General features: G+C 43.8%; 1 protein-coding gene across 1 annotated transcript in view; it reads left to right on the top strand.

Moving 5' to 3' along the window:
• Positions 1 to 16,810: 16,810 nt before the first annotated feature.
• Positions 16,811 to 27,212, top strand: part of LOC141060642 (dynein axonemal heavy chain 3-like) — a 2,648,786-nt gene continuing 2,638,384 nt past the window's right edge. The window contains exon 1 of the mRNA XM_073556958.1: positions 16,811 to 16,898. Within this exon, the coding sequence (XP_073413059.1) occupies positions 16,811 to 16,898 (88 nt within the window). The remainder of the gene's footprint in view (positions 16,899 to 27,212) is intronic.

Here is a 27,212-nt window from a genome sequence, read left to right on the forward strand (position 1 = left end):
GAGAGGGTCACTGAAGGAGCAGTGACCTGTCATAAGCCCATAAACTTGCTTGTGTAAGCAGAGCACTACATAAAGCCACGCCCACAGGCTGCTCCAAAGCACGAGAATCTCATTAACAGAAAACTACAAATAAAGATTAAACAACCACAAGACAAATTTCTTCACCCCAGGTATCATTTTAATCAGTATAACAGTGCGAACCTGACAGTGTCTGTAGTTTACTAAGCACAATCCTCCTGACAGGTTTGCTTTAAGCTGCAAATGAACTTTGGAAGTAATAAAATCCAACTATTTATCCCCTTCCAACTTTGGCAAATTTTTGTTTTTGAACTTTTGTCCTTTCCTCCCTTTTTCCCAAGAACCTTATTTTTATCTTTTTTAATTGACAATACCCATATAGCTTTCTTTTGCAGAACAAATTGTAGCTTTAAGTGACACAATTCAATTTACAATGTAATGTACTGAAAAAAAAGAACACATTCTAAGTGTGGTGAAACTGTGGGTTTTGTTTTATGGAGCTCAGTGTGCCGTGGAAATGACCTGGAAATTTGATTATTCAGGTCATTGGGATAACAGAAATACGAGACTATATATTATATATCAGCTGTATAGTTGTTTTATGTTTTCGTAGTTGACAAAATTTAGAAATTTTGAAAAAAAAATTGTCTATGTTGCTATTTTCTGAGACATGTTACTTTTTATTTTTTTTCCATCAATTTAACTGTGTGAGAGCTTCTTTTTAGTATGTTAAATTGATATTTTTATTACTAGCATCTTGTGGCATTTTTTAGGGGAGTGTCAGCAACTAAAAATAAGTCAGTATATACAGTATTATAGTGTATAGACAAAATAATAATCTTATATGAAGCCGAGCTAATGTGTGCACAAAGATATTTACCATTGGGGCATTCAGTATGCTCCCCATGATTGCATTATGGGTGGAATCATGTACACCAATCGGGTGTATAACAGGTATATATCATGTATGCCTTGAGGTCAATTTCTGAGCCTCCTTTATCAACCCTTATGAAACGTGCTTTACATGTACTAAACATATATGGATAGAATGCATAGTCAAACTGGAGACATGCACACCTCTAAAATTAACAATGCTGAAAGACTAGAGGTGTCAGCACTTTTTAAAGTATCAAATGAGCACACCACTAGCGATTAACAGACTTCTTTGACTTACAATGTGATATTCCTCCCATCAAATATGAGGGTCTCAGTGCAATTTAATTATGTGAACTAAGTAAGGTAAGGTTATAAATGTTGTGAAACTGAACAAGAGGCAATAGAAATACCATATTTTTTGGATTATAAGATGCACTTATTTCCTCCAAAATTTTGAAGGAAAGTGGTGGGTGTCTTATAGTCTGGATATACCTTAGTATGGCTGTGGATGGAGGGGGTGAAGTAGCAGCTGTGGAAAAGAAGGCAACAGGAGTCAGGAACCGGCTGCTACAGCTAAAGCATTTGCCATATGTTAAAGAAAATTAATATTAACTGCTCCCCACACCCATAACCTCTTCCACATCTAAGCTCTGAAGCTGGTGCCGAGAGGTGGAAGCGACTATAGGAATAGAGAGCAGTGAATATTCAGCTTCTTTAATAGTGGCCACACTTCAGCTGATGACTTCCTGCAGCATATGGGCGATCACGTGTGCTCAATATTAAAGAGAATGAATATTCACTGCTCCTCACTCCCATGGGAATGGAGAGCAGTGAATATTCATTCTATTTAATAGCGGGCACATGTGACTGCACTTTGGAGCAGTGAATATTCCAACAGCGGGCTGGGCATTTGGGAGCACATAACCGTGACATCATGCGCTGTTACCTGATAGAATCAGCACAGGACTCTGCTCTGCAAGAGAGCGCAGGGAAGGTAAGTAGAATTGTTTATTTTTTAAGTGTGCAGCTTGATGAGAGCCATATATACCATGATGGGGGCCATTTAAACCAGGATGGGGATGGGGGCCACGTATACCAGGATGGGAGCCAGAGGCCATGTATACCAGTATGGAGATGGGGCCATGTATACCAAGATGGGGATGGGGGCCATATATAACAGGATTGGGATGGGGGTCATGTGTACCAGGAAGAAGTGCCATGTATACCTGGATGGGATCCATGTATACCATGATGGATAAAGAGGACACATATGCCAGGATGGGGATTGGGCCATGTATACCAGGATGGGGGACCATGTATACTAGGATGGGGATGGAGGGTACATGTTTACCAAGAAGAGGGGGCATGTATACCAGATGGGGAGCTGTATATATCATCCAGGATGGGGCCTTTTATACCAGGATGGGGGGTGAATACCAGGATAGGGGGGCCATATATTCCATGATGGGAATCATATATACCTGGATGGGGACATATATATCAGTATTATAGGGGCATATACCAAGGTGGGGATGTTGTACAGAATTTGGGGACATTACTCCTGTAACAGTGTCAGCAGCAGATTCCCCCATTACAGTGCATCATGACCACATTTTTTTGCTTCATTTTTTTTTCTATTTATCCTGTCTAAAACCTAGGTGCATCTTATGGTCTAGTGCATCTTATAGTTTGAAAAAATGTGGTAGTTAAATGAGGTGTTAGTTCTTTAATTATTTGCAAATAAAGTCCGTGGAGCCTCATTTAAGAGTCTCAAACACGGGACTAGCCAGACTTTATTTGCATATTCGTATTTCCCAGGGAGCAATGCACCTAGGATTTCACTGATTGAGCGCCTTTGCCGGCTGCCGCAGTGTTTTCTTTGATTGGTCTCCCTGAGGTCAGTGATTGTTTCGTGATGTTGGTCTACTAGGCATTGCTGCCACCTAGCCAGAATCCTACTCCACACTGATGAGGGGCAACACCCCAAAACAACTGTCTGTGGATGGATACCTGGCCTTGGTATTTCCCTTGTCATATCTGTAAACTCGTAAAGAGCTGGATATTGACTTAAAGGGCCACTTAATATGGTGGTAATGGTGGTTTCTGAAAGGAGCCACTCCTTGGCTGGGTCCTTCCCTGGAGGAAGATCTGGCTAGTCCTGTGTTTGAGACTCTTAAATGAGGCTCCACAGACTTTATTTGCATATTCGTATTTCCTAGGGAGCAATGCACCTAGGATTTCATTGATTGAGCGCCTTTGCTGGCTGCCGCAGTGTTTTCTTTGACTGGTCTCCCTGAGGTCAGTGATTGTTTCGTGATGTTCTTTAATTATTTGTAATATTGACTATCCTTGACCACATGATCTTGTTTCTAGCTTGTATTTTTCTTGGTTAAAACATCTTGCTAATCCATAAACTCAAGCACAAATTTCAAGACCTAGATGCTACTGCAGCCACACTTAGACATTCAAATAACTATTAACATTTAAAAAATAATAATGAAATAAATAGAGTGGAGACTTACACAAAGTGTTTTTTTTTTTTTTTTTTTTTAAACGTTTGCTGCTTTAGTGCTTTTAGATATTTCAGTCAGATGTTTCTATGGGTTACAGAAGTAGAATTATAAGTATTTCATAGATTTTTTTTTTACTTTTATTGACAAGTTTATGCAATTCCCCATGGCATGCTGGGTACTCCTCAGGGCCAAATCCTGACTGATGACAATGAGAGATGAGCGAATATTTCAATGTTCGATTCGGATTACAATTTTGTCGAATTTGAAATATTCACCATTTTATTAGTCAAATATTCGCCGAACAATACTCAATTCAATGGCAGGCAAAAACAAACTCATACACAACACCTTGAAATGGGCTCATAAGCTGCCAAAGCACATCAAATGAGGGGCAGAAACCAGGAAAGTGGCCCCAATTCACCACAGTACAAATTGCAACATAGCACGGCAGCAATCAGCCAAGTATTAGGTATCAGGGTCTGAGCCAACATTTAGAGCTTTAAATTGAATGCAAAATTAAGACAAGTTGGGTGAGAAATCATTGTAAGACTGCTGTGCTGGGAGCCCTGATACCATATGGAACAGATCAAACTGCTTTCATGCTCAACCACACTCCGGTGGCACAAATATCAGACTACTGTTGTCAGAAAAATCTAAGCATACAGTAGTAGCACAGGTAGTTGACTCAAAGGAAGTGGAGGCCTGTCGGTCTCGGAGACCTACTGCTACAGGCAACACACATGAAGGAGACACAACCAGGAGTCTACACATTTACAAAAATTAATGGCAGACACCAACAAAGTGGCATCAATTGAAACAGAATAGAACTATTAGGCCAGGGTCACACTAGAGAGGAATACGGACGAGTGAGAGGCGTTGAAAGCACGCATTACACACGGACAAATGATTCTCTATGGGGCAGCTCCCAACAGCCGTATATTTCTTGTCCGTATTCTACGGTCCATGCCAATCGCAGCATGCTGCGATTGTCAGCGTACTACGCCCATAGTACGCCAATGAAAGTCTATGGGTGCACTAAAAATATGCATTACACATGGACCACACATGTGACTTGCGAGAAATACGCACCCGGTGTCTTTTAGAAAAGCCGGCAATTCAGTGCGCGATACAGTAAACTCACACTGACAGGTTTAATAAAGAAATTAAAGAATAGATATATACACATAGAATACATATATATATATACATATATATATATATATATATATATATATGTATACATACATGTCATTGTAACAAACATATATATATATTTATATTTCCCAGAGTTCTTCATAGCAGAATAGCCGCTAATTAAATTGCCAGCTTCTATCAAATCATTCCCCAACTCGACATGAAATGACACATGGTTTACATTCAGTAAAGCATTTCATTTCATGTTTTTTTATATGTCCCTGACTATTAATTAGATGAGGGCTTGTGTGCAAAATTTGGGAGTTGTAGTTGCTATTTTAAGGGGTTAATTCGCTGTTAAAAAAATGCGTGGGCTTCCCATTGCCCTTTAGTGGTGGCGAGTGGGTTAATCTAATAAAGGGTTAATGTCACCATTCGATTGTACGGTGACATTAACCCTTTGTTGGATTAACCCATTCGCCACGACTATAGGGCAATGAGAAGCCCACGCATTTTTTAACAAAGAATTAACCCCTTAAAATAACAACTACAACTCCAAAATTTTGCACACAAGCCCTCATCTAATTATTAGTCAGGGACATATAAAAAAACATGAAATGAAATGCTTTACTGAATGTAAGCCATGTGTCATTTCATGTCGGGTTGGGGAATGATTTGATAGAAGCCGGCAATTTAATTAGCGGCTATTCTGCTATGAAGAACTCTGGAAAATATAAATATATATATGTTTATCTCAATGAATTGTGTGTATATATATACTGTATATATATACACTCACTGGCCACTTTATTAGGTACACCATGCTAGTAAGGGGTTGGACCCCCTTTTGCCTTCAGACCTGCCTCAATTCTTCATGGCAGAGATTCAACAAGGTGCTGGAAGCATTCCTCAGAGATTTTGGACCATATTGACATGATGGCATCACACAGTTGGCGCAGATTTGTCGGCTGCACATCCCTGATGCGAATCTCCCGTTCCACCACATCCCAAAGATGCTCTATTGGATTGAGATCTGGTGACTGAGGAGGCCATTTGAGTACAGTAAACTCATTGTCATGTTCAAGAAACCAATCTGAGATGATTCGAGCTTTATGACATGGCGCATTATCCTGCTGAAAGTAGCCATCAGATGTTGGGTACATTGTGGTCATAAAGGGATGGACATGGTCAGCAACAATACTCAGGTAGGCTGTGGCGTTGCAACGATGCTCAATTGGTACCAAGGGGCCCAAAGAGTGCCCAGAAAAAATTCCCCACACCATGACACCACCACCACCAGCCTGAACCGTTGATACAAGGCAGGATGGATCCATGCTTTCATGTTGTTTACGCCAAATTCTGACCCTACCATCCGAATGTCGCAGCAGAAATCGAGACTCATCAGACCAGGCAACGTTTTTCCAATCTTCTACTGTCCAATTTCGATGAGCTTGTGCAAATTTTAGCCTCAGTTTCCTGTTCTTAGCTGAGAGGAGTGGTACCCAGTGTGGTCTTCTGCTGCTGTAGCCCATCTGCCTCAAAGTTCGACGCACTGTGCGTTCAGAGATGCTCTTCTGCCTACCTTGGTTGTAACGGGTGGCAATTTGAGTCACTGTTGCCTTTCTATCAGCTCGAACCAGTCTGCCCATTCTCCTCTGACCTCTGGCATCAACATGGCATTTCCGGCCACAGAACTGCCGCTCACTGGATTTTTTTTCTTTTTCGGACCATTCTCTGTAAACCCTAGAGATGGTTGTGCGTGAAAATCCCAGTAGATCAGCAGTTTCTGAAATTCTCAGACCAGCCCTTCTGGCACCAACAATCATGCCACGTTCAAAGGCACTCAAATCACCTTTCTTCCCCATACTGATGCTCGGTTTGAACTGCAGGAGATTGTCTTGACCATGTCTACATGCCTAAATGCACTGAGTTGCCGCCATGTGATTGGCTGATTAGAAATTAAGTCTTAACACACAGTTGGACAGGTGTACCTAATAAAGTGGCCAGTGAGTGTATATATATATATGCATTCTATGTGTCTATATCTATTATTTCGTTTCTGTTATAAACCCTGTCATAGGGCTCCATTATATGTCCATTTTGCAAGGCGGAGAGAAAATCTCGCCATACGGATGCCATACGGATTACATACGGATGCAGACATGCGCAAAATACGCAACCACACCTTGCTTACGGATGACATACGGAGCACTATTTAGGGATCATTCATCCGTATTACGCATGTAAACTACGGACCGTATTTTGCATCGGTTAGTGTGACCCCGGCCTTATAATGGGGACTGACACCTTTTCTACTACAACCAACCCAGCAGATGAAGACTGTAATGGCCAAAGTAGTGGAAATTACAACGTGGGATATAGTGCGCTGTATCACGTTTAGAAGCAGAAAATATTATTTTTTAATGTGTTTGAGGTCTGCAGGCAGCTTAATTTCACCTCCACAAAATTACAATGTAGAAAATGGCAGGCTGTATCATGTTTAACAACAGTAAATATTTTTTTACAGTGCATGACGTTTGCAGACAGCTTCATTTCACCGCCACAAAATTACAACGTGGGTTATGGCTGACTGTATCATGTTTAATGTGCATGAGGTCTGCAGACAACTTCATTTCACTGCCACAAAATTACAATGTGGGATATGGTACACTGTATCATGTTTAACACCAGAAAATATTTTTTAATGTGCATGACATCTGCAGACAGCTTCATTTCACCATCACAAAATTATAACGTGGGTTATGACCAGTGATGTCACATTTAGCAACAGAAAAACCTTTTTCTCATCTGCATGAGCTCAGCAGACAGGTTTATTTCACTTCCACAAAACTACAATGTGGGATATGGTGGGCTGTATAACGTTTAGAAACAGAAAAACCTTTTCTTATCTGTATGAGCTCTGCAGACAGCCTAATTTAATTTCCACAAAATTACAACATGAGATGTGGTGGGCTGTATCACAATTAGCAACAGGAAAAATTGTTTTTTTGTTTATTTTTGTTTTCATCTGCATGAGCTCTGCAGACAAATTTATATTAACGCTACAAAATTACAGCATGGATTATGGTGGGCTGTATGACATTTAACAACAGAAAACGTTTTTTTTTAATGTGCATAAGGTCTGCAGACAGCTTCATCTCACCTCCACAAAATTACCGTATATACATGAGTATAAGCTGAGATTTTCAGCCCATTTTTTAGGGCTGAAAGTGCCCCTCTCGGCTTATACTCGAGTCATATACGCCAGGGGGTCGGCAGGGGGAGGGGAAGCGTGGGTGTCAGATCATACTCACCCCCTCCTGGTGCATCTCTGCAGCCCCTGCTTCTCCTATGGTCTCCGGCACCTGTGTTCAGCGGTCAAGTGGTATCACTCATTAAAGTCATGAATATGCACATATTCATGACTTTAATGAGCGGTATCACGTGACCACTGAAGGAAGGAAGAGCTGCAGCGCCGGAGACCATGGGAGAAGCGGGGGCTGCAGAGATGTGCCAGGAGGAGGGAGTATGATGTGGAGGATGAGGGGAGCAGTGCAATATTCATCTGTCCCTGTTCTAACGTCGCACGCCACTCTGTCCTTCGTATCCTCTGGTTGTGACGTTCAGGTCAGAGGGCACGATAACATGGTTAGTGCACGCCCTCTGCCTGAACAGTAACTGACAGTGGACCCGGAAGACAGAGCGGCATTCAGTGGTGGAACGGGGACAGGTGAATATTGCAGGTGCCGGGGGCCTGAGCCAGCAGGGACACCGGCACCTGGCCCCCAACAACAAGAGGTGAGTATGTCATTTTTTTTATTTGCAGCAGCAGCATATAGGGCCTATTCTATGGAACAGCATATGGGGCCATAACCTTTATGGAGCAGCATATGGGGCATAGTCTATGAAGCATGTTATGGGGCCATAACCTTTATGGAGCAGCATATGGGGCCTATTCTATGGGGCATCTTATGGGGCCATAACCTTTATGGAGCAGAATATGGGGCATATTATTCTTTGGAGCATGTTATGAAGTCATTATTAACCTTTCTGCAGCATTATATGGGGCGTATTTTGTATGGAGCATCTTATGGGGCCATCATGAACTGTATGGAGCATTGTATGAGGCGTATTTTTGTGGAGCATCTTATAGGGCCATCATCAATTATATGGGGCTCCTTATTCAATATGGATATTCAAAAACATTTAACCTACTGATGTCTCAATTAATTTTACTTTTATTGGTATCTATTTTTATTTTTGAAATTTACCAGTAGCTGCTGCTTTTTCCACCCTAGCCTTATACTCGAGTCAATAAGTTTTCCCAGTTTTTTGTGACAAAATTAGGGGGGTCACCTTATACTTGGGCTGCATCACATTTACCAGCAGAAAAACTTTTTTTTCACCTCCCCAAAATTACAACTTGGGATATGGCGGGTTATATGATGTTTAGCAACAGAAAAAAATATATTTTTTTAATGTCCACGAGATCTGTAGACAGCTTCATTTCACTGACCACAAAGCTACAATGTGGAATACAGCAGGCTGTATTACATTTAACAACAGAAAAAAATATTTTAAAAAATCTGCGTGAGGTCTGCAGACATCTTCTTTTCACTGCCAAAAAATTGCAACATGGGATATAGCGGGCTGTATCATATTTAGCAACAGAAAAACATTTTTTTTCATCTGCATGAGCTCTGAAGACAGGTTTATTTCACTGTCACAAAATTATAACAGGGATATGGCGGGCTGCATCATGTTTAGCAACAGAAAAACTTTTTTTCATCTGCATGAGCTCTGAAGACAGGTTTATTTCACCATGACAAAATTACAATGTGGGATTTGGTGGGCTGTATCACCTTTAGCAACAGAAAATATTATTTTCTTAATGTGCATGAGGTCTGCAGAAAGCTTCATTTTACCGCCTCAAAATTATACCTTGGGATATGGTGAGCTGTATATCGTTTAGCAACAGAAAAAAATATTTTTTTAATGTGTGTGAGGTCTGCAGCTTAATTTCACCTTCAAAAAATTAAAATGTGGGTTATGGCTGGCTGTATAACGTTTAGCAACAGAATTTTTTTTTTTAATGTGCGTGAGGTCTGCAGACAGCTTCATTTCACCGCCACAAAATCACAATGTGGGATATTGCAGGCTGTATCACGATTAGCAACAGAAAAAAAATATTTTTTAATGTACATGTAGTCTGCAGTCAGCTTCATTTCACCTCCACAATATTACAATGAGAGATATGGCGGTTTGTATCACGTTTAGCAACAGAAAAACTTTTTTTTAGTTTTCTTCTGCATGAGCTCCGCAGACAAATTTATATTACCACCACAAAATTACAGAGTGGGATATGGCGGGCTGTATGACGTTTAGCTGCAGAAAATGCTTTTTTTAAATGTGCGTGAGGTCTGCAGACAGTTTAATTTCACCACCACAAAATTGCAACCTGTGAGACAGCGGGCTGTTTCACATTTAGTAGCAGAAAAACTTTTTTTTCATCTGCTTGAACCCCTGCAGACAGGTTCATTTTACCATCACAAAATTACAAAGTGAGATATGGCAGGCTCTATGATGTTTAGCAACAGAAGAAAATATATTTGTTTAATGTGTGTGAGGTCTGCAGACAGCTTAATTTCATCGTCACAAAATCACAATGTGGTATATGGCGGGCTGTATCACGTTTATCAAAAGAAAATATTATTTGACTAATGTGTGTGTGGTCTGCAGGCAGCTTCTTTTCAATGCCACAAAATTACAATGTGAGATATGGTGGGCTGTATCGCGCTTAGCAACAGAAATTTTTTTGGTATTAATCTACATGAGCTATGCAGACAATGGAATTTCACCGCCACTAAATAGCAAGGTGAGATATGGCATGGTGAATCAGTAGCAAGTGCCCAAAAAATATTTTTTCATTTCCTACAACTCAAATCATAGAACAATGTTACCACACCACTAAAAGATAAGGCGACGTATGCCTTGCTGTATCACATTTAGGCTGGTTTCACATTTGCGTTTTTTAGCGCTGGAAAAAAACGCTAACCTGCGCATGCGTTTTTTCCCCTATCTTTAACATGGGTGCGCATACCTGCGCGCTTGTAAGCGCATGTATGCGATTTTCATGCGCTGCGTTTTTTTGGGGTGTGCGATTGGATTTTCCAGACGCATCATGTTGCATTTTTTGGCCCTGCAAAAAAGCGCATGCGCACATATGCGCACGTTTTGCGCTAAAAATGGCCATTATAGCCTATGGATGCGCATATGTGCGCACTGGCATGCTCATGTAAGCGTTTTTTTGCATATGCGTTTTTTTTTTTTAACCATGGAATTTAGGGGTTTGAGTTAGAGTTAGGGTTAGTTAAGGGGGTTTAGGGTTAGGGTTAGGGTCAGGGTCAGGGTTAGGGTTGGGTTTTGGGTCAGGGTTAGGGTTTAGTATGGTTTGGTTAAGGGTTAGGGTCAGGGTTAGGGTCAGGATTAGGGTTAAGTATGGTTTTGTTAAGGGTTAGGGTCAGGGTTAGGGTTAGGGTTAGGGTTAGGGTCAGGGTTAGGGTTAGGGTTAGGGTCAGGGTTAGGGTTAGGGTCAGGGTTAGGGTTAAGTATGGTTTTGTTAAGGATTAGGGTCAGGGTTAGGGTCAGGATTAGGGTTAAGTATGGTTTTGTTAAGGGTTAGGGTTAGGGTTAGGGTTAGGGTTAGGGTTAGGGTCAGGGTTAGGGTTAGGGTTAGGGTTAAGTATGGTTTTGTTAAGGATTAGGGTCAGGGTTAGGGTCAGGATTAGGGTTAAGTATGGTTTTGTTAAGGGTTAGGGTCAGGGTTAGGGTTAGGGTTAGGGTTAGGGTCAGGGTTAGGGTCAGGATTAGGGTTAGGGTTAGGGTTAGGGTTAGGGTCAGGGTCAGGGTTAGGGTTAAGTATGGTTTTGTTAAGGGTTAGGGTCAGGGTTAGGGTTAGGGTTAGGGTCAGGGTTAGGGTTAGGGTTAGGGTTAGGGTCAGGGTTAGGGTCAGGGTTAGGGTTAGGGTCAGGGTTAGGGTTAGGGTTAGGGTTAGTTAGGGTTTAGGGTTTGGGTTAGGGTTAAGTATGATTTGGTTAAGGGTTAGGGTCAGGGTTAGGGTTAGGGTTAGGGTCAGGGTTAGGGTTAGGGTTAGGGTCAGGGTTAGGGTTAGTAAAGTCATGGTTTGGGTAGTGTGAGGGGCCACCTAAAAATGTTGGAAAAAAACGCAAACGCGGTAAAAACGCGCTAAAAACGCATACAAACGCATAAAAACGCTGCGTTTTTTTCATGCATGCTCATAAAAATGCTTGAAAAAAACGCAGCAGTTGTATGCTTATGTATGCGTTTTTTCAATGCGTTTTTTTGCGGGAAAAACGCGCTGCAAAAAAAAGCAAGTGTGAAACTAGCCTTAGCAAGTGAAAAAAATAAGATTTAGAAAGGTCTTATCATGCATGGAGCACAATAGAAGCAGTGCACAACACATTTATATGAAATGTTCACTACTGTCTTTGTTTGTAAACCTCAGTAATGACACATAAAAATCTGCTGGATGGTCGATTTCACAGCCTCACAAGACAGTAGCTAGCTAAACTATCTGACTAAGAAACAAATGCCTAGTTACCTACCCAAAATTTAGCAGCAAACAGTCCCAGTGTCAAGAGTAGCCTCTCTTAGCTGTTACAGTTTCAAAATGGTGCTAAAACAAGATGAGAAAAAGATAGCCAGCTCACCTGTTGGCATGTGTTGTGGGAAGCACGGACCACGTGCAGTCATCACGTAGTAGTCAGAACAAAGTGCTAGCGAGATCGCTGTGTGTGACGGGGGCTTTAGTTATCACTATTACCTTGTGACGTGGTGTAAAAACAATTGTTTATCACCAGATTGCTACTAAATAATTCAGAAAAGTTGCTCTTGTAGGATATTTAGATACATTTCTATATTCATGGCAATGTTGCTAAGCAAAATTGTGCGTGAGCGAGTCTCTTGGCTGAAAAGCAGCACCACTCTTGGATGGTTTAAAGATGCTTCACTGTTGGCATGGCATAGGACTCATGGTAGTGCTCACCTTGTGTTAACTAAAAAATCATTCTTCCAGATGTTATGACTGTGCCTTGAAGTCCAATCCCTGTAATTCCTGCAAAGCTACTCTTTCTGATGAAGGTTGATATATAAAAAAATGTGTAATCTTTCAATTTTCATGTCCTGAAACAAAAGGCTGTATGAATCTAGAAAACCACAGTTGCCAGTGTGAAAATTGCAAGATTCCTCTGTATTAATTTTAATACAGATTTTGCTATGTGAAGCAAAAAAAATTGCCATTTTTTAAAAAATAGATTAAAGATAAAAAAAAACTACTTTAAAGGGAATCTGTCACCCCTTTTTTGGACCTTTCAGCTGCCGGTATAGACATCGGGGGCTTATCTACAGCATTCTGTAATGCTGTAGATAAGCCCCCGATGTAAACTGAAAGATAAGAAAAACACGTTATATTATACTCACCGAGGTGGGCGATCCGGTCCGATGGGTGTCGCCGTTCCGTCCGGCACCTCCCTTCTTCATGCGATGACGTCCTCTTCTCCCGTCCTGTAATGGCTCCGGCACAAGAGCACTGCTCTGCCCTGTTGAGGGCAGAGTACTGCAGTGCGCAGGTGTCGGGAGAGGTCTGGTGCCTGCGCACTGCAGAATTCTGCTCTGCCCTCAACAGGACTGGAGAAGAGGACGTCATCGCATGAAGAAGGGAGGCGCCGGACAGGACGGCGACACCCATCGGCCTGGACCGCCCACCTCGGTGAGTATAATATAACGTGCTTTTCTTATCTTTCAGGTTACATCGGGGGCTTATCTACAGCATTACAGAATGCTGTACATAAGCCCCCGATGTCTATGCCGGCAGCTGAAAGGACAAAAAAAGGGTGACAGATTCCCTTTAAGCAATAGTTCATTTTCGGATGAAAGCTGCCTTTTAAGCAGATATACTAAACTGTTAATTGCACAGAAAGTAAAGGTTGGTATATATGTTGTGAGGCAGGGAGGGGATCATATGCGAGGATTGATATGTATCCCCCAGGATGCGGACGGAGTCCTATTAGACTCGCTGGAGTGCTTTATGGTCACAGAAGGATGCCTTTGAATCACAAGGTAATTAGTAGCATCCTAAGTGGTGCACTTGTGTGGGGTCTGGCGCGTGTCTCCTCCTGCAGCAAAGTATCACTGCAACCAAGTATCAAGAAGCTGCAGTTATTTCAACGTCCAGGAATTAACATCCATCTCCTCTCTTTACACAGGTACAACCTCTGCTTGCTGTCATCTGCTTTGTATCATCCTGCAACATATCTTTTAATGGTACAACCTCTGCTTGCTGTCATTTGCTGTGTATCATCCTGCAACATTTCTTATAATGGTACAGTACAAACTCTGCTTGCTGTTATCTGCTGTTTATCATACTGCAACATTTATTTTAATGGTACAACCTCTGCTTGCTGTCATCTGGTGTTTAAAAATCCTGCAATATTCCTTTTAATGGTATATAACAGTGCCTTTGCTAAATTCATTTGTTGCATTGTACTCAATACTCACTGCTGTATATCCATGTTGGGGTCAATAGAGATGTTATCTCGGGCAAGGTGTTATAGCATATAGATGTAGCCAGGCTCAGTGCCTTTGATCATCTAACCTCCCCTGGTGTGCAGGCCAATTGCTAATTTATCCAAAAACAGTTCCCACAATCCCTCTCACCTGATCCTCTTCTCAGTCCTATAAATTTAGTAGCATCCTAAGGGGTGCACATGTGTGGGGTCTGGCACACGTCCCCTGCAGCAAAGTATCACTGCAGCTAGGTATCGAGAAGCTGCAGTTATTTCAAAGGCAATTAGTCACGGCGGGAGTCAGGACCCCACACTATGTATCTGTCTCTTTTGGGTATGTCTACCTAGTAAGCACTTCTTATTACTTGGACCTAGCTTTTTTATTAGCCCATCTTACTCCTTCACCATGTTTACATATGCCCTTACAGTGTTTCCTCCATTAATCTTCACTCTCCTTTGCTATCCCCAAACCCCAGCACCCTCTAACAAAATAATCCTCTCCCCTTCCCTCTTTCTTCCCTACCTGACCTCCTCTGCTGACCTGCTCCTCAACCTCAGATCTCTCCTAATAAAACATAAAAAAGCAGGCCACTCTCCTTCTCCCACCTGCTCTCCCTCTCTCTGCTTCTCCTCATTGCTGGCAACATATCTCCCAATCCTGGACCCCCACAGCTCATACCTCCCATTACTACCCCCTCCTACCACTCCCTATCTAATATGAACTACCACAATCTTTCCAACAAAAAACCCGTGCTCTTGACGCCCACCCCATGCTCCCTCTCTCTGGAGCACTCTGGAATTACTGCTCCATCTGCAATAAGTATCATGTGATTCATGACCACACAGAAACATGGCTTACACCCTCCAACACTGCCTCCCCTGCTGCGCTGTGTTACGGCAGCTTGCACTTCACTCACACTCCTTGCCCCGGCAACAGATATGGTGGAGGAGAGGGTCTACTCCTTTCCATTAACTGCACCTTCAACCCATATCCACCTCTTCCCTCTCTTATCCTCCCCTCTTTTGAATTCCACTCGGTCCACATCTAATCTCCCTACAACCTCCAAGTGGCCGTCAAATACTGACCTCTGGGCCCGGTCACTGCCTTTATTGACCAACTCTCTACCTGGCTTCTTCACTTTCTTTCCACTGTCATTCCCACTATCATCATGGGCGACTTCAACATCCCTACTGATACCCATCAGTCAACAGCCTCCAAACTTCTGTCCCTTACTTCATCTTTTGCATTTACTCAATGGTTCTCCGCAGCCACCCACACAGTTGGACATACATTAGAACTGGTTTTCACCCATCCCTGTTCTCTATTTAACTTCACCACCTCCCCTCTCCCTCTATCTGATCACCATCTACTCTTTTTCTCCTCCCTGTCCTCCTCACCTGTCACCCATGTCCAGCAACATGCACACCCCCACAGAAACCTCACATACCTTGACACCCATCTATTCTACCACTGACATCCGTCCTCAATCCATGACACAGATATCGCCACTGCTTTCTACAATACCACTCTCACATCAGCTATTGACATGGTCACCCCTCTTGTTCATGGCAGAGTGTGACATATCAATAGACCATTCATATCCTCACCACTACTGGAGCTACCGCTTCACCAACACCGGAGATGCCACAACCCCCCAGCCTACTGTCTCCTTCCCCACCATCCTATAGAATGTAAGCCCGCAAGGGCAGGGTCCTCTCCCCTCTGTATCAACCTGTTATTGTTAGATTGTTTACTGTAAGTGATATCTGTAATTTGTATGTAACCCCTTCTCATGTACAGCACCATGGAATCAAAGGTGTTATATAAATAATAATAATAATAATAATAATAATAATAATAATAATAAATAAACGTAAGCATGGACCTGGTCAAGCTATTTGTCCAAGGCATTTTTCAGGAAAACCTGTTATGAGCTTTTATTTTTGAAACGGACTACAGGAAGGTAGCGGGGTGGTCTGTTTCCTCCATGCCATGTCTTGCAAGTGGCCCATGGCCACAGATTCCAGTTTTAAAAAAACCTTACAGCAAGGGCTTGGGCGTGTCAGTTTGGAGTTTGCAACTTGCAGAGCAGATTGCTCTGCAGAATCTCAGCCTGTGTGAGCTAACAGAGCAAGCAGAATGAACTCCTGCCACCATGCAGCGTGATACAGTGGTTCAGTCGCCCTCGGTTACTGGACTCCCATGGACTGTTTTGTTTCCCGGCTGCAATACGGAAGATACCATTTTCTGCATACTGTGTGAGTGTGGACATTAAACATGTTTGCTGTGAACCTTTCCTGTGGTCACTGTCTGGCACACTGAACCAACCCCACTGCACTATGGTTAGTTGGAAAATGCAAGCAGTGTGAGTTGAGGCATACCCCAGCACCAGCTGCATGTCTTTCATTAGGTCTTCCACACTGCAACCCATGCCTGTGGACAAGATGGAGGAAATCCTGAGGTAGCTGGTCCTCACTCAGCAACAACAGCAACAGATCAATAACATGTTGCTGCAGCAAATTGCAGCCCTGCATGAGGCACCTCCAGTGCCAACCCCGGAATGATGCGAGGCCCGGGACAAGGTCTGCTATGCCTTGAGTCCAGAAGATGACGTCAAAGTTTTCCTCACTGTCTAAGAGCACACTGCAGAACGGGAGAACTTGCCAACCTCCAAGTGGGCCGAAATGGTGGCTCCGTTTCTAAGGGGTGATGCGCTAAAGGCCTACTTTGACCTCAGTCAAGAGGACGCCCAGGACTATGCCAAGCTAAAAGGTAAGATTCTTACCCAACTAGGAGTTAATACCTATCTGAGAACCCAACAAGTGTTTTCATGAACTTTTGTGGAGGCCCAGTCCACGTGATCTCAGATATATGACTTACTGCATCTGATGAAAAGGTGGCTCCTACCTGAGACTTTGACTCCGGCCCAGATGGTTGAGAGGATGGTAGTTGACCAGCTGGTGAGAGCTCTGTCAGCAGCCATACAGTGTTGGGTGGGGCATGGGATTCTGGGCACTGCAAGGCCATTAAACCAATTTGCTGGATTTAGGAAAGAGAATGTGTTACCCCACCAGGAGTCTCTGTTTGCACTGTGTTATTTTAACCATTGGTCTCTAAGTTCACCTATTTTGTCTATACTGGCCATGATCTGGAGAATGCCAGCAGGGTCGATATAATTACAACAGGTGGGAGCAATTATTTGACACATTCCTCCTTCTTTTGCTGTCAGGTAATCTAGTACTATAGTATGTTGGTTAGTAGCTATGATTAATTGTCTCTGTATTGTATTAGTTTTATTAAGAACTTCAAGAATCTGGAAAATCTGATCGTCCAGGTAGTCGGTAGCTTCCACTAATTTATCCCACATTTGTGGTATGAAGGGGTATATTAGCATACTACTGAATATTTTATTTGTTATCCCCATTTCTACTATATGCAGCCTACCATTTGGCCGGGGCTTATTGTCTGCAGCCCTTCTATACAAAGTATGAATTGGAACTGCTGCAGTGTCTATTTTACTATGAGGAACTATGAAAGTGGCTGGTGTTAGATTGGCAAGAGTGCAAACCCCTCTTATGTCTGGGCTCACCCACCTGTAGGCACGATGTCCGCAAACCAAGAATACTCCTTCAGGGAGAACACAAATGTGACCAGGGGTCTGTATACATTGGTATAAACTCAAAAGTCCCTGACAAAGGCTTATGGGCACACCAAGTATTATTCATTTGTTTTCCCCTTATACCAGATGTACATTTACCCCTTTCATTCCTTATTATTTTACCCGTAGATGCTTTACAGCCTTCAACACCATCCTGGTACACTGTCTCATTAATCTGTGTTTGATCATGAGTGTATATGCGGAAGCAATTATTGTCCTCACCACAGGCTTTGCTCCAGTGTGTTGAAGACTGAACCACAGTCCATCATTGGAGATGGGGTCTGAGTGAGGGATTTCAGTCCTCCTCCTGGCGACCATATTTCCAACATCTGAATCATATTCCCGCCACCACATTTGTACCTTAGGCCACGTTATATTAAACTGAAACCAGGGATTAGCGGCCCATCCGATTATAGCCAATGAGGCAGATATATCACGGGGCACATCTTTTCCCCAAAACCTAGATTGAGTCCAAGTCTCATTTTGTATGCAGTGTGGGGTTAATACCTCCCACGGCTCCAGAGGTAAGGCTAAGTACGACATAGTCCTCGCAGATACTGGGCTGTGTGTACAGATCCAACAGTCTTTCGGTTTCTGTCCTTCCATGTCTTTTATAAGAAGAGCATGATGCCGAATAAGTTTGTTGTCCCAGTCAGCATTTAAGAGTTTGTCCTGTGTCTCTGTAGAGTGCAGTAACCCTGTCACTGCCAGAAAAAGTGATGAGAAGTACAGTCATTCTACTATTGACAGGACCTTCTTGCAGTGACTGGCTTGGATCCAGGTGGGCTTTCCCTCAAGTTTTACTGAGGTGTATGTGGTCAGCTGGACTTGGAAGGGGCCGTCAAATCGTGGGTCCAGACTCCTTCTCATGTGTCTGCGTATAACCACCCAATCACCTGGATTCAGCTGATGCATATCTGCACTGACATTAGGATCTGGAATGGATGAGAACACATGTTTATGCACCATGTTAAGTCTTTCCTGCAAGGCCTGGATATAGGCTGTCATAGAACGTGTTGCATTTGTAGCACCTGTGGGAAGTACAGACCAGTCTTTGGTGCACTACCAAATAGGACATCAAAGGGAGACAAGCCTGTCTTTCTATTTGGAGTGTGTCTGACTGAAAATAGTGCAAGAGGCAAGCACTCTACCCAGCTCTTTCCTGTGTCTGCCATGGCCTTTTGAATTTTCAGTTTAAGTGTCCCATTTAGTCTTTCCACCTTCCCACTACTTTGTGGCCTATATGGTGTATGAAATGCTTGCTGTACACCCAGGGCCTGCATGACTTCCCTCATTATTTCTCCCGTGAAGTGTGTACCCCTATCTCTTTCTATGGTTTCTAGGGACACCATACCTGCAGATCAGTTCTTTCATCAGTTTGTCTGCAGTTGTTTTTGCATTTGCACATTTTACTGGATAGGCTTCCGGCCAACCAGAGAAGAGATCTACACATACTAGGATATTTGCATACACTCCTACCTTGGTAGCTGTATGTTGTCAATCTGCAGTCTCTGAAACGGGTAGAGCGGCCTAGGTGTCGCTTTCTTAGGGACTTTTACTGTTTTACCTGGGTTGTGCTGTGCACAGATGAGGCATGATTGTACAAGTTTCATGGCTGCGTAACTGAAACCAGGAGCTGTCCTGAAGGCATCCACCATGGCACACATGTGACTATTAGAGGTGTGAGTGGGGCCACGTGTTGCTTGCAACATGATTGGGAACAGGGACTTCGGTAGGCACAACTTTTCCTTATTCTCCCATACTCCGTTTGAGTTCAGCTCAGCTCCCAGTCTCCTCCGATGTACCTTCTCTGTTTGGGCAGCCTGTTGCTGGAGAGATTTCAGGACATCTAGGCTCAGTGTGGCTGGAATACGCTGACTCCCCGCCACCGTCCACTGCTCTCTAGGCCACCTTGCTGTTACTTTAGCAGCCTCATCCACCCTTCTGTTGCCATCTACCTCCATGGAGTTACCTTTTGTGTGTGCTTTTACCTTAACAATGCCAACCTGGACTGGTAACATCAATGCCTCCATTAATTGATTCACCAGCTCTGCATTTTTAATGGGCTTCGAATCTGTGTAAATATTAGCGACTTTACCTGCAGCGGCTCTACATGCCTCAGTGAGTGCCTTCAACTCTGCCTCCTGTGCCGACATTTGAGGAGGGAGTGGTTCAGCTCAGATTACCTCATGTGTTATGAATGAGTCACCGTAGGAGGCAAAAACAGAAATATTAGCTAAGTCCAGAAAACCAGAGAAGTTGGCAGCTATCTGATTGCAGACCCCTGAACCTATCAACAACAATTAGCAGTAGCCGTGGGGGGTTCCTACGGTGCCCTAGACCCCTCGATCACCGCCGGAGATCTATATAGCCTAAAGACAGAAAGGGAAATCTAAACTGCCCCAGAGCAGACCCCAAAGCAATAGGCAGCCCCCAACATATAATGACGGTGAAGCAAGATGAAAAAACACTCACACAGATAGAAAGGCTGAGCAAATGATAGGGCCCAAGCTAACTAGATAGGACAGGATAGAAAAGCTGCTGTCTGTAATCTGCCAAAACCCTATCAAAACAAGAGCCAACAGCTGATAGGGAAAAAAGCCCTGAAGACGCTAGGCCTCAAAAAGACTATATCAGCACTCAGGTATTTTCTGAAGACAGAGCAAAAAAGAATTCAGCTCACCCCAGCAGGGAATGGCAGAAATCAAGGAAAACAATGCAAAACAAAACCAAAACACAAATGCAAAAAGTAGAACAGAAAACTTAGCTTTTGAGGAACAGGAATCAGACTGGTCTCCTAGAATCCCTCAGAGAGATCACCAGCAAGGCAGAAGGGTGTCGGCTGCCTTATATCCAGTAACTCCCGTCACCCAGTCATCATCATCCTGCCCAGGTGCCTGGCAATCAGCCTCACTACCCTCCTTCACCAGAAGAGGGAGTTCATCAGACCTCAACGGTGAAGGGGAAAATGAACTCACAACACTCATGTGAGGATACTACTGCATATCCAGTGTAGAATCGTCCATCCTGGTGGCATCTGGAGCTATCTACAAAAAAACCTCAAAATCTGCATTAGGAACAGTTCTATGCAGTCATGTTCATGCGTCATGTCAAAGTATTCTTCCTCACTTGTTAATACGGTCACCAATTCCCCCTTTTCTGAATCCACAGACAGGAGGGTGGCTGGATTCAGAACATTACATCTTTTGAGAGTGACATACTCAGGAATTAGTAGACACATGCAAGTCGGAGCTGTCTGGCCATAGACAGATGTTTTGGTTGAACTTGTACGAGTATGGAATGGATGTCATGTGGGGAATAAATTGTCAAAGGAGTTTGAGATCATAGGGGTCTGATGACAAACAGTCATAAAGTGGTTGCAACATTTGCGAAGCAGGCCTTATCCAAGGCCTACAGTAGGTCACTAAGCCTAGGAAAGTGCATAGATGCTGATGTGACCTGTGTAGAGGGAGGGAAATTTTGAATTGCCTGTTTCCTGTCTTCAGTCAGGTGTCTGGTACCTTCGGCAATACAATGTCCCAAAAATGTCACCTTTTGTTTGCAATACTGTAATTTGTCACGTGAGACCTTGCAACTTTTTTCTGCTAAAAAAAACATAGCAAGGAGACTGTGGCTTCCCTGCAGGACCTCTGGTCCAGGCAGAACAGCAAAAGGTCATCCATGTACTGTAATAGTACAATCAGCGGATGAGGTGATTGCCACTACTCAAGGATCCCTGCCATCACTGCTGAGTTGATAGCAGGGGATTTGTTTCCCCTTTGTGGGACGACTGTCCAACAATATTGTTTACCTTTATGAATAAGGCTAAGTGCACACGTACCGCAACTCTCGCGGAAATTACCGCGAGAATTCCGGAATTCCAGTCAGCGGGAAAATTGCATTTTAAATTCCCGCGATTTTCCCACGGAAAAACTAGCATTTTGCAAGCGTAATTAGCTTGCAAAATGCCAGCGTTTTCCAAGCGATCTGTAGCATCGCTTGGAGAACTGATTGACAGGTTGGTCACACTCGTCAAACACAGTGTTTGACAAGTGTGACCAACTTTTTACTACTGAGGCCGCCTATGCAGCATCAGTAGTAAAAGATAAAATGTATAAAAAAAATAAAAAATGGTGTTTTTCTTACCTTCCGGCGTCCCTCGCATCCGTTCCCAGTAATCCTTTGCGAAAATGCCCGCGATGACGTCCGTTCTCGCGGGATCGCGATGTCTCACGGTAATTCGCGATGACGTCGCGCGAATGACCGCGAGACTTCGCGATCCCGCGAGAACGGACGCCATCGTGGGCATTTTCGCAAAGGATTACTGGGAATGAGAGCGTGGAGAGAAGCGGGAAGGCTGCGCGGGACGTTGGAGGGTGAGAATAACAATATTTTTTATTTTTAAATTCTATTTTTTACAGGGATATGGTACCCAAAGCCCGGAGGACAGTCTCCTCTCCTCCGGACCGTGGGTACCATCCGCAAATGTTCTGCTTACTTTCCGCATGGTGTGCACAGCCACATGCGGGAAGTAAGCGGAACAATGCATTCCTATGGGTGCGGGATCGCCGCGATTCCGCAAATTAATGAGCATGCTGCGGTTTTTACCGCGAAGCGATTCCGCCGCGGTAAAAACCGCAGCATTAGCACAGCATTGCGGAATCCCATAGGAATGCATGGGATGCTTATTTTTCCCGTTTTCACGGCAAAATCGCGCCGTGTATTTTCATCCTTTCATGTAACAGTATAGCGCATTTAAATATTCTCTTTTATACACACATGTAATATCTGTGTGAAAGGCGTGAGGTAGCGTTGCCTGTCATGATGGATTGTTTCATATGTTTGTAAAACATTGTTTAAAAATGTGAGTGTTAAATTATGTTCTAAATGTTGGTGAAGGAGAACACCTGTTTTTTTGTCTAGATTAGAAGCACCAGTTACATGTACAGTAATGGCCAAAAGTATTGACACCCCCGCAATTCTGTCAGATAATACTCAGTTTCTTCCTGAAAATGATTGCAAACACAAATTCTTTGGTATTATTATCTTCATTTAATTTGTCTTAAATGAAAAAACACAAAAAGAATTGTCCTAAAGCCAAATTGGATATAATTCCACACCAAACATAACAAAGAGGGTGGACAAAAGTATTGGCACTGTTCGAAAAATCATGTGATGCTTCTTTAATTTGTGTAATTAACAGCACCTATAACTTACCTGTGGCACCTAACAGGTGTTGGCAATAACTAAATCATACTTGCAGCCAGTTGACATGGATTAAAGTTGACTCAACCTCTGTCCTGTGTCCTTGTGTGTACCACATTGAGCATGGAGAAAAGAAAGAAGACCAAAGAACTGTCTGAGGACTTGAGAAACCAAATTGTGAGGAAGCATGAGCAATATCAAGGCTACAAGTCCATCTCCAAAGACCTGAATGTTCCTGTGTCTACCGTGCGCAGTGTCATCAAGAAGTTTAAAGCCCATGGCACTGTGGCTAACCTCTCTAGATGTGGCCAGAAAAGAAAAATTGACAAGAGATTTCAATGCAAGATTGTGCGGATGTTGGATAAAGAACCTCGACTAACATCCAAACAAGTTCAAGCTGCCCTGCAGTCCAAGGGTACAACGGTGTCAACCCGTACTATCCGTCGGCATCTGAATGAAAAGGGATTGTATGGTAGGAGACCCAGGAAGACTCCACTTCTTACCCCGAGACATAAAAAAGCCAGGCTGGAGTTTGCCAAAACTTACCTGAAAAAGCCTAAAACATTTTGGAAGAATGTTCTCTGGTCAGATGAGACAAAAGTAGAGCTTTTAGGGCAAAAGCATCAACATAGAGTTTACAGGAGAAAAAAGAGACATTCAAAGAAAAGTACACGGTCCCTACAGTCAATCATGGAGGAGGTTCCCTGATGTTTTGGGGTTGCTTTGCTGCCTCTGGCACTGGACTGTTTGACCGTGTGCATGGCATTATGAAGTCAGAAGACTACCAACAAATTTTGCAGCATAATTTAGGGCCCAGTGTGAGAAAGCTGGGTCTACCTCAGAGGTCATGGGTCTTCCAGCAGGACAATAACCCAAAACACACTTCAAAAAGCACTAGAAAATGGTTTGAGAGAAAGCACTGGAGACTTCTAAGGTGGCCGGCAATGAGTCCAGACCTGAATCCCATAGAACACCTGTGGAGAGATCTAAAAATGGCAGTTTGGAGAAGGCACCCTTCAAATATCAGGGACCTGGAGTAGTTTGCCAAAGAAAAATGGTCTAAAATTCCAGCAGAGCATTGTAAGAAACTCATTGATGGTTACCGGAAGCAGTTGGTCGCAGTTATTTTGGCTAAAGGTTGTGCAACCAAGTATTAGGCTGAGGGTGCCAATACTTTTGTCCGGCCCATTTTTGGAGTTTTGTGTGAAATGATCAATGTTTTGCTTTTTGCTTCATTCTCTTTTGTGTTTTTTCATTTAAGACAAATTAAATGAAGATAATAATACCAAAGAATTTGTGTTTGCAATCATTTTCAGGAAGAAACTGAGTATTATCTGACAGAATTGCAGGGGTGTCAATACTTTTGGCCATGACTGTAACTGGACATCTCCAAATTTTTGATTCATAAATCCTCATATGTAGGGGAAGGGGAACGGGGAGGAACAGCCTGTGGGTGCTGCTGGACATTGTGGGCAACATCGCCCTGTGTGGGGCCATACTGTTGCCCATGATGCTGTTGTTGTCCAGCCTCCTGGGCCTGTTGGTGATACTGGCCAGAGTAATGATGATGGTGAGGGGCTTCTTGTTGGCTATGGTAGGCCCGTGGCTCATACCCACCAAGATAGCCAGATCATCCCCAACCAGGTTGGGACCAGCCTCCAACATTGGGTGGGTACAAGTGGCCATATTGGTGGGGTTGGCTTGAGGAAGACATTTGGGGCTGCGGAATAGAAGGATGAGTAGGGGGAGGAAGGGCTTGAGGTGTTGGCCCACGTATTAGGGGCTGTTCAGACCCTGCTTGAGCAAGCATCTGTGTGGATGGTCTCATGCGCATTAAATTTCTTGGTGAGAGCTGCCACCTCTCCAGAAATTCAAACACCTCATATGGGGTATTGGGGGGGTGCTTGCATCAAGCAGGATCTGAATACATCCCCTAATACGGAGCCTGACCTCACGGGTAAGGGCACGGAGATAAAGGGTGAGGCTACGTGCATAGGCCTCCTCACCATCATCTGTAGTGACTCTGGACAAGTAATTCAGCACCCCAGTGTCCACATTGGTCCTGCTCTCTTGAATGGTGACCTGGTGTCTTCTTCTTATTCGCCGTGATGCTAGAGCAGCCTGTGGGGAGGGCCTGATCTGGGCAGTTGGGCTGCTGCTCAAGTTGCCCATCTCTTCCAGGATGGGTGAGGTTGCAGCTGCAGACCGTCCTGGTGGTGTGTTGTGTAGGGCAGCCATTGTGTGTTCTGGTGATGCCTCCTCTTCAGCCATCCTTCTTGTAGGGGGAGAAGATGGGCCAGCCACCTCATCCCCTACAGGATCTATAATGGGCTCTGCCTCTGAGGCCGTTCCTCGATCCGTAAGGTTTGATTGAGTTCTGTTATGAAATAGAACAGAGGCAAAAATACATCAATATTTTTGTCCCTGTAAAGTATTTGTGTAATGTTTTTGTGTCATGTGGTGTGAGGTATGTACTTACGGTCTCAGAGCCAGAATTGGGGCGAGGAAGTTCAGCCGGTCATAGTAGATATATTTGCGCTTTACATGGCCAGCATCCCCACTCCTGGACCGCTGCTGGCGTTCCCGGCTGTACTGGTCCCGGATGCTTCTCCACCGTTTCATCACATCTTCCACTGCAATGTGACAGGAAAGATTGTCAAAATCACATATTTGAGAGGTCACATTTTCAAACAGTAGTCTAGGCATGGGGCCTTATGGGGTGTGCGTTCTACCCATGGTGGCATATGTAATTGGGCCTATACCCAGGGTCTCATTAGCTCCCCTGAAACTAATTTTAGTGGCTAGGAGGATGAGGAGCTTGTTTCCTAACCCCTAATTATGGCTGTGTGAAGCCACGTGTCACATCCTAATGTAACGGCCTCATGAGGCTAATAAAAGTACATGCACAGGAAGGGGGGGGGCTGATTGTAGATTCATTTTATAGCGCGCGCTAACGCTAATTATATTTTTATGGTTGCACTTACGAATTTTATGCTGCTCGTCACGTGGTCTGTCACCAAAGTCATGGTACATCTGGCGACAGATGCGCCTCCATGACGCCTCCTTTCTTGTGCGGTTCGCATAGTTTGCATCGCGTGGGTCCCATATTTCTGGACGCTCCTGCACCAGCACAATGAGCATCTCTACATTAATATATGTGGACGCCATGCTGCTGCTGTACTCCGTGGAGGCGTACTTCCTGGATGTCTGGAGCGCTTTTTGAGCTCATTTGCATGTCTACTCTTCCTGATGATGGATTGGCCCAGTTCCTGTTCACCAGCCAAAAGACCTGCGTATTGCTCGCAGGTCACACGTGTGTTCCGTGTGTAATCCGTATTTTTTGCGCACCCATAGACTTGCATTGGCGTACTACGGGCGTAGTACGCTGACAATCGCAGCATGCTGCGAGTGGCACGGAGCGTAGGATACGGAGGAGAAATATACGCCTGGTGCGAGTGACCCCATAGAGAATCATTTGTCCGTGTCTAATGCGTGCTTTTAGCGCCTCTCACTCTCCCGTATTCCTCGCCAGTGTGACTCCGGCCTAACACGGGAGATCTGGTGTTGGTTTAGGTGCTCACCACCGAAAGCAAGCTTATGGCCAGGTTGCAAGGCGATATGAAGTTCGGGAAAAAGTGAGCAAAGTAAACTACCATATTTACCAGCCTGGGAAAAGAGAACTTGAAACAGTTGTATCATGTTAATCTGTTAAAAGCGTGGAAGGACCAGGAGTGTATGCTTACGGAGGTGACTCCCGACATACTGTATCTTCTGGGGACCCTCCGATATTGGTCCGGACGAAGGTCGAGGGAGAGGTTAAGATAGGAGACATCCTCTCGAAACAGCAGCGGCGAGAGGTGCAGAAATTGGTACAAGGGAACAATGGTGTATTCTGGGAAACAAATATATTCAGCTCACCTTTTTTACTTGTCACGTTGGAGGCAGTTCTTTGATGAAGGTGCTAAGAAATGTGACAAGCTGACATAAGTACAAAAATCCAAATATTCCAGCATATCTTCTTACTTAAAAATAGAAACTTTATTGAGAAATCTTCATTAAAAATCCAAAAGCAGGATACAGGTTAAATAACCAAGGCATTAATGATTTTTGATGTATTCTCGGGTCTTCCCGGTCATACCTCTGTCATCTAGCATGACATTGTCACCGAGCCTCACGTAAGGGTACGAATGAAACCATGCCATGTGCCCGAAACCCAGAGACAA

The sequence above is a fragment of the Dendrobates tinctorius genome, unplaced genomic scaffold, assembly GCF_039654945.1.
Source record: "Dendrobates tinctorius isolate UK_male_01 unplaced genomic scaffold, ASM3965494v1 ptg000241l, whole genome shotgun sequence".
Taxonomy (NCBI): Eukaryota; Metazoa; Chordata; class Amphibia; order Anura; family Dendrobatidae; genus Dendrobates; species Dendrobates tinctorius.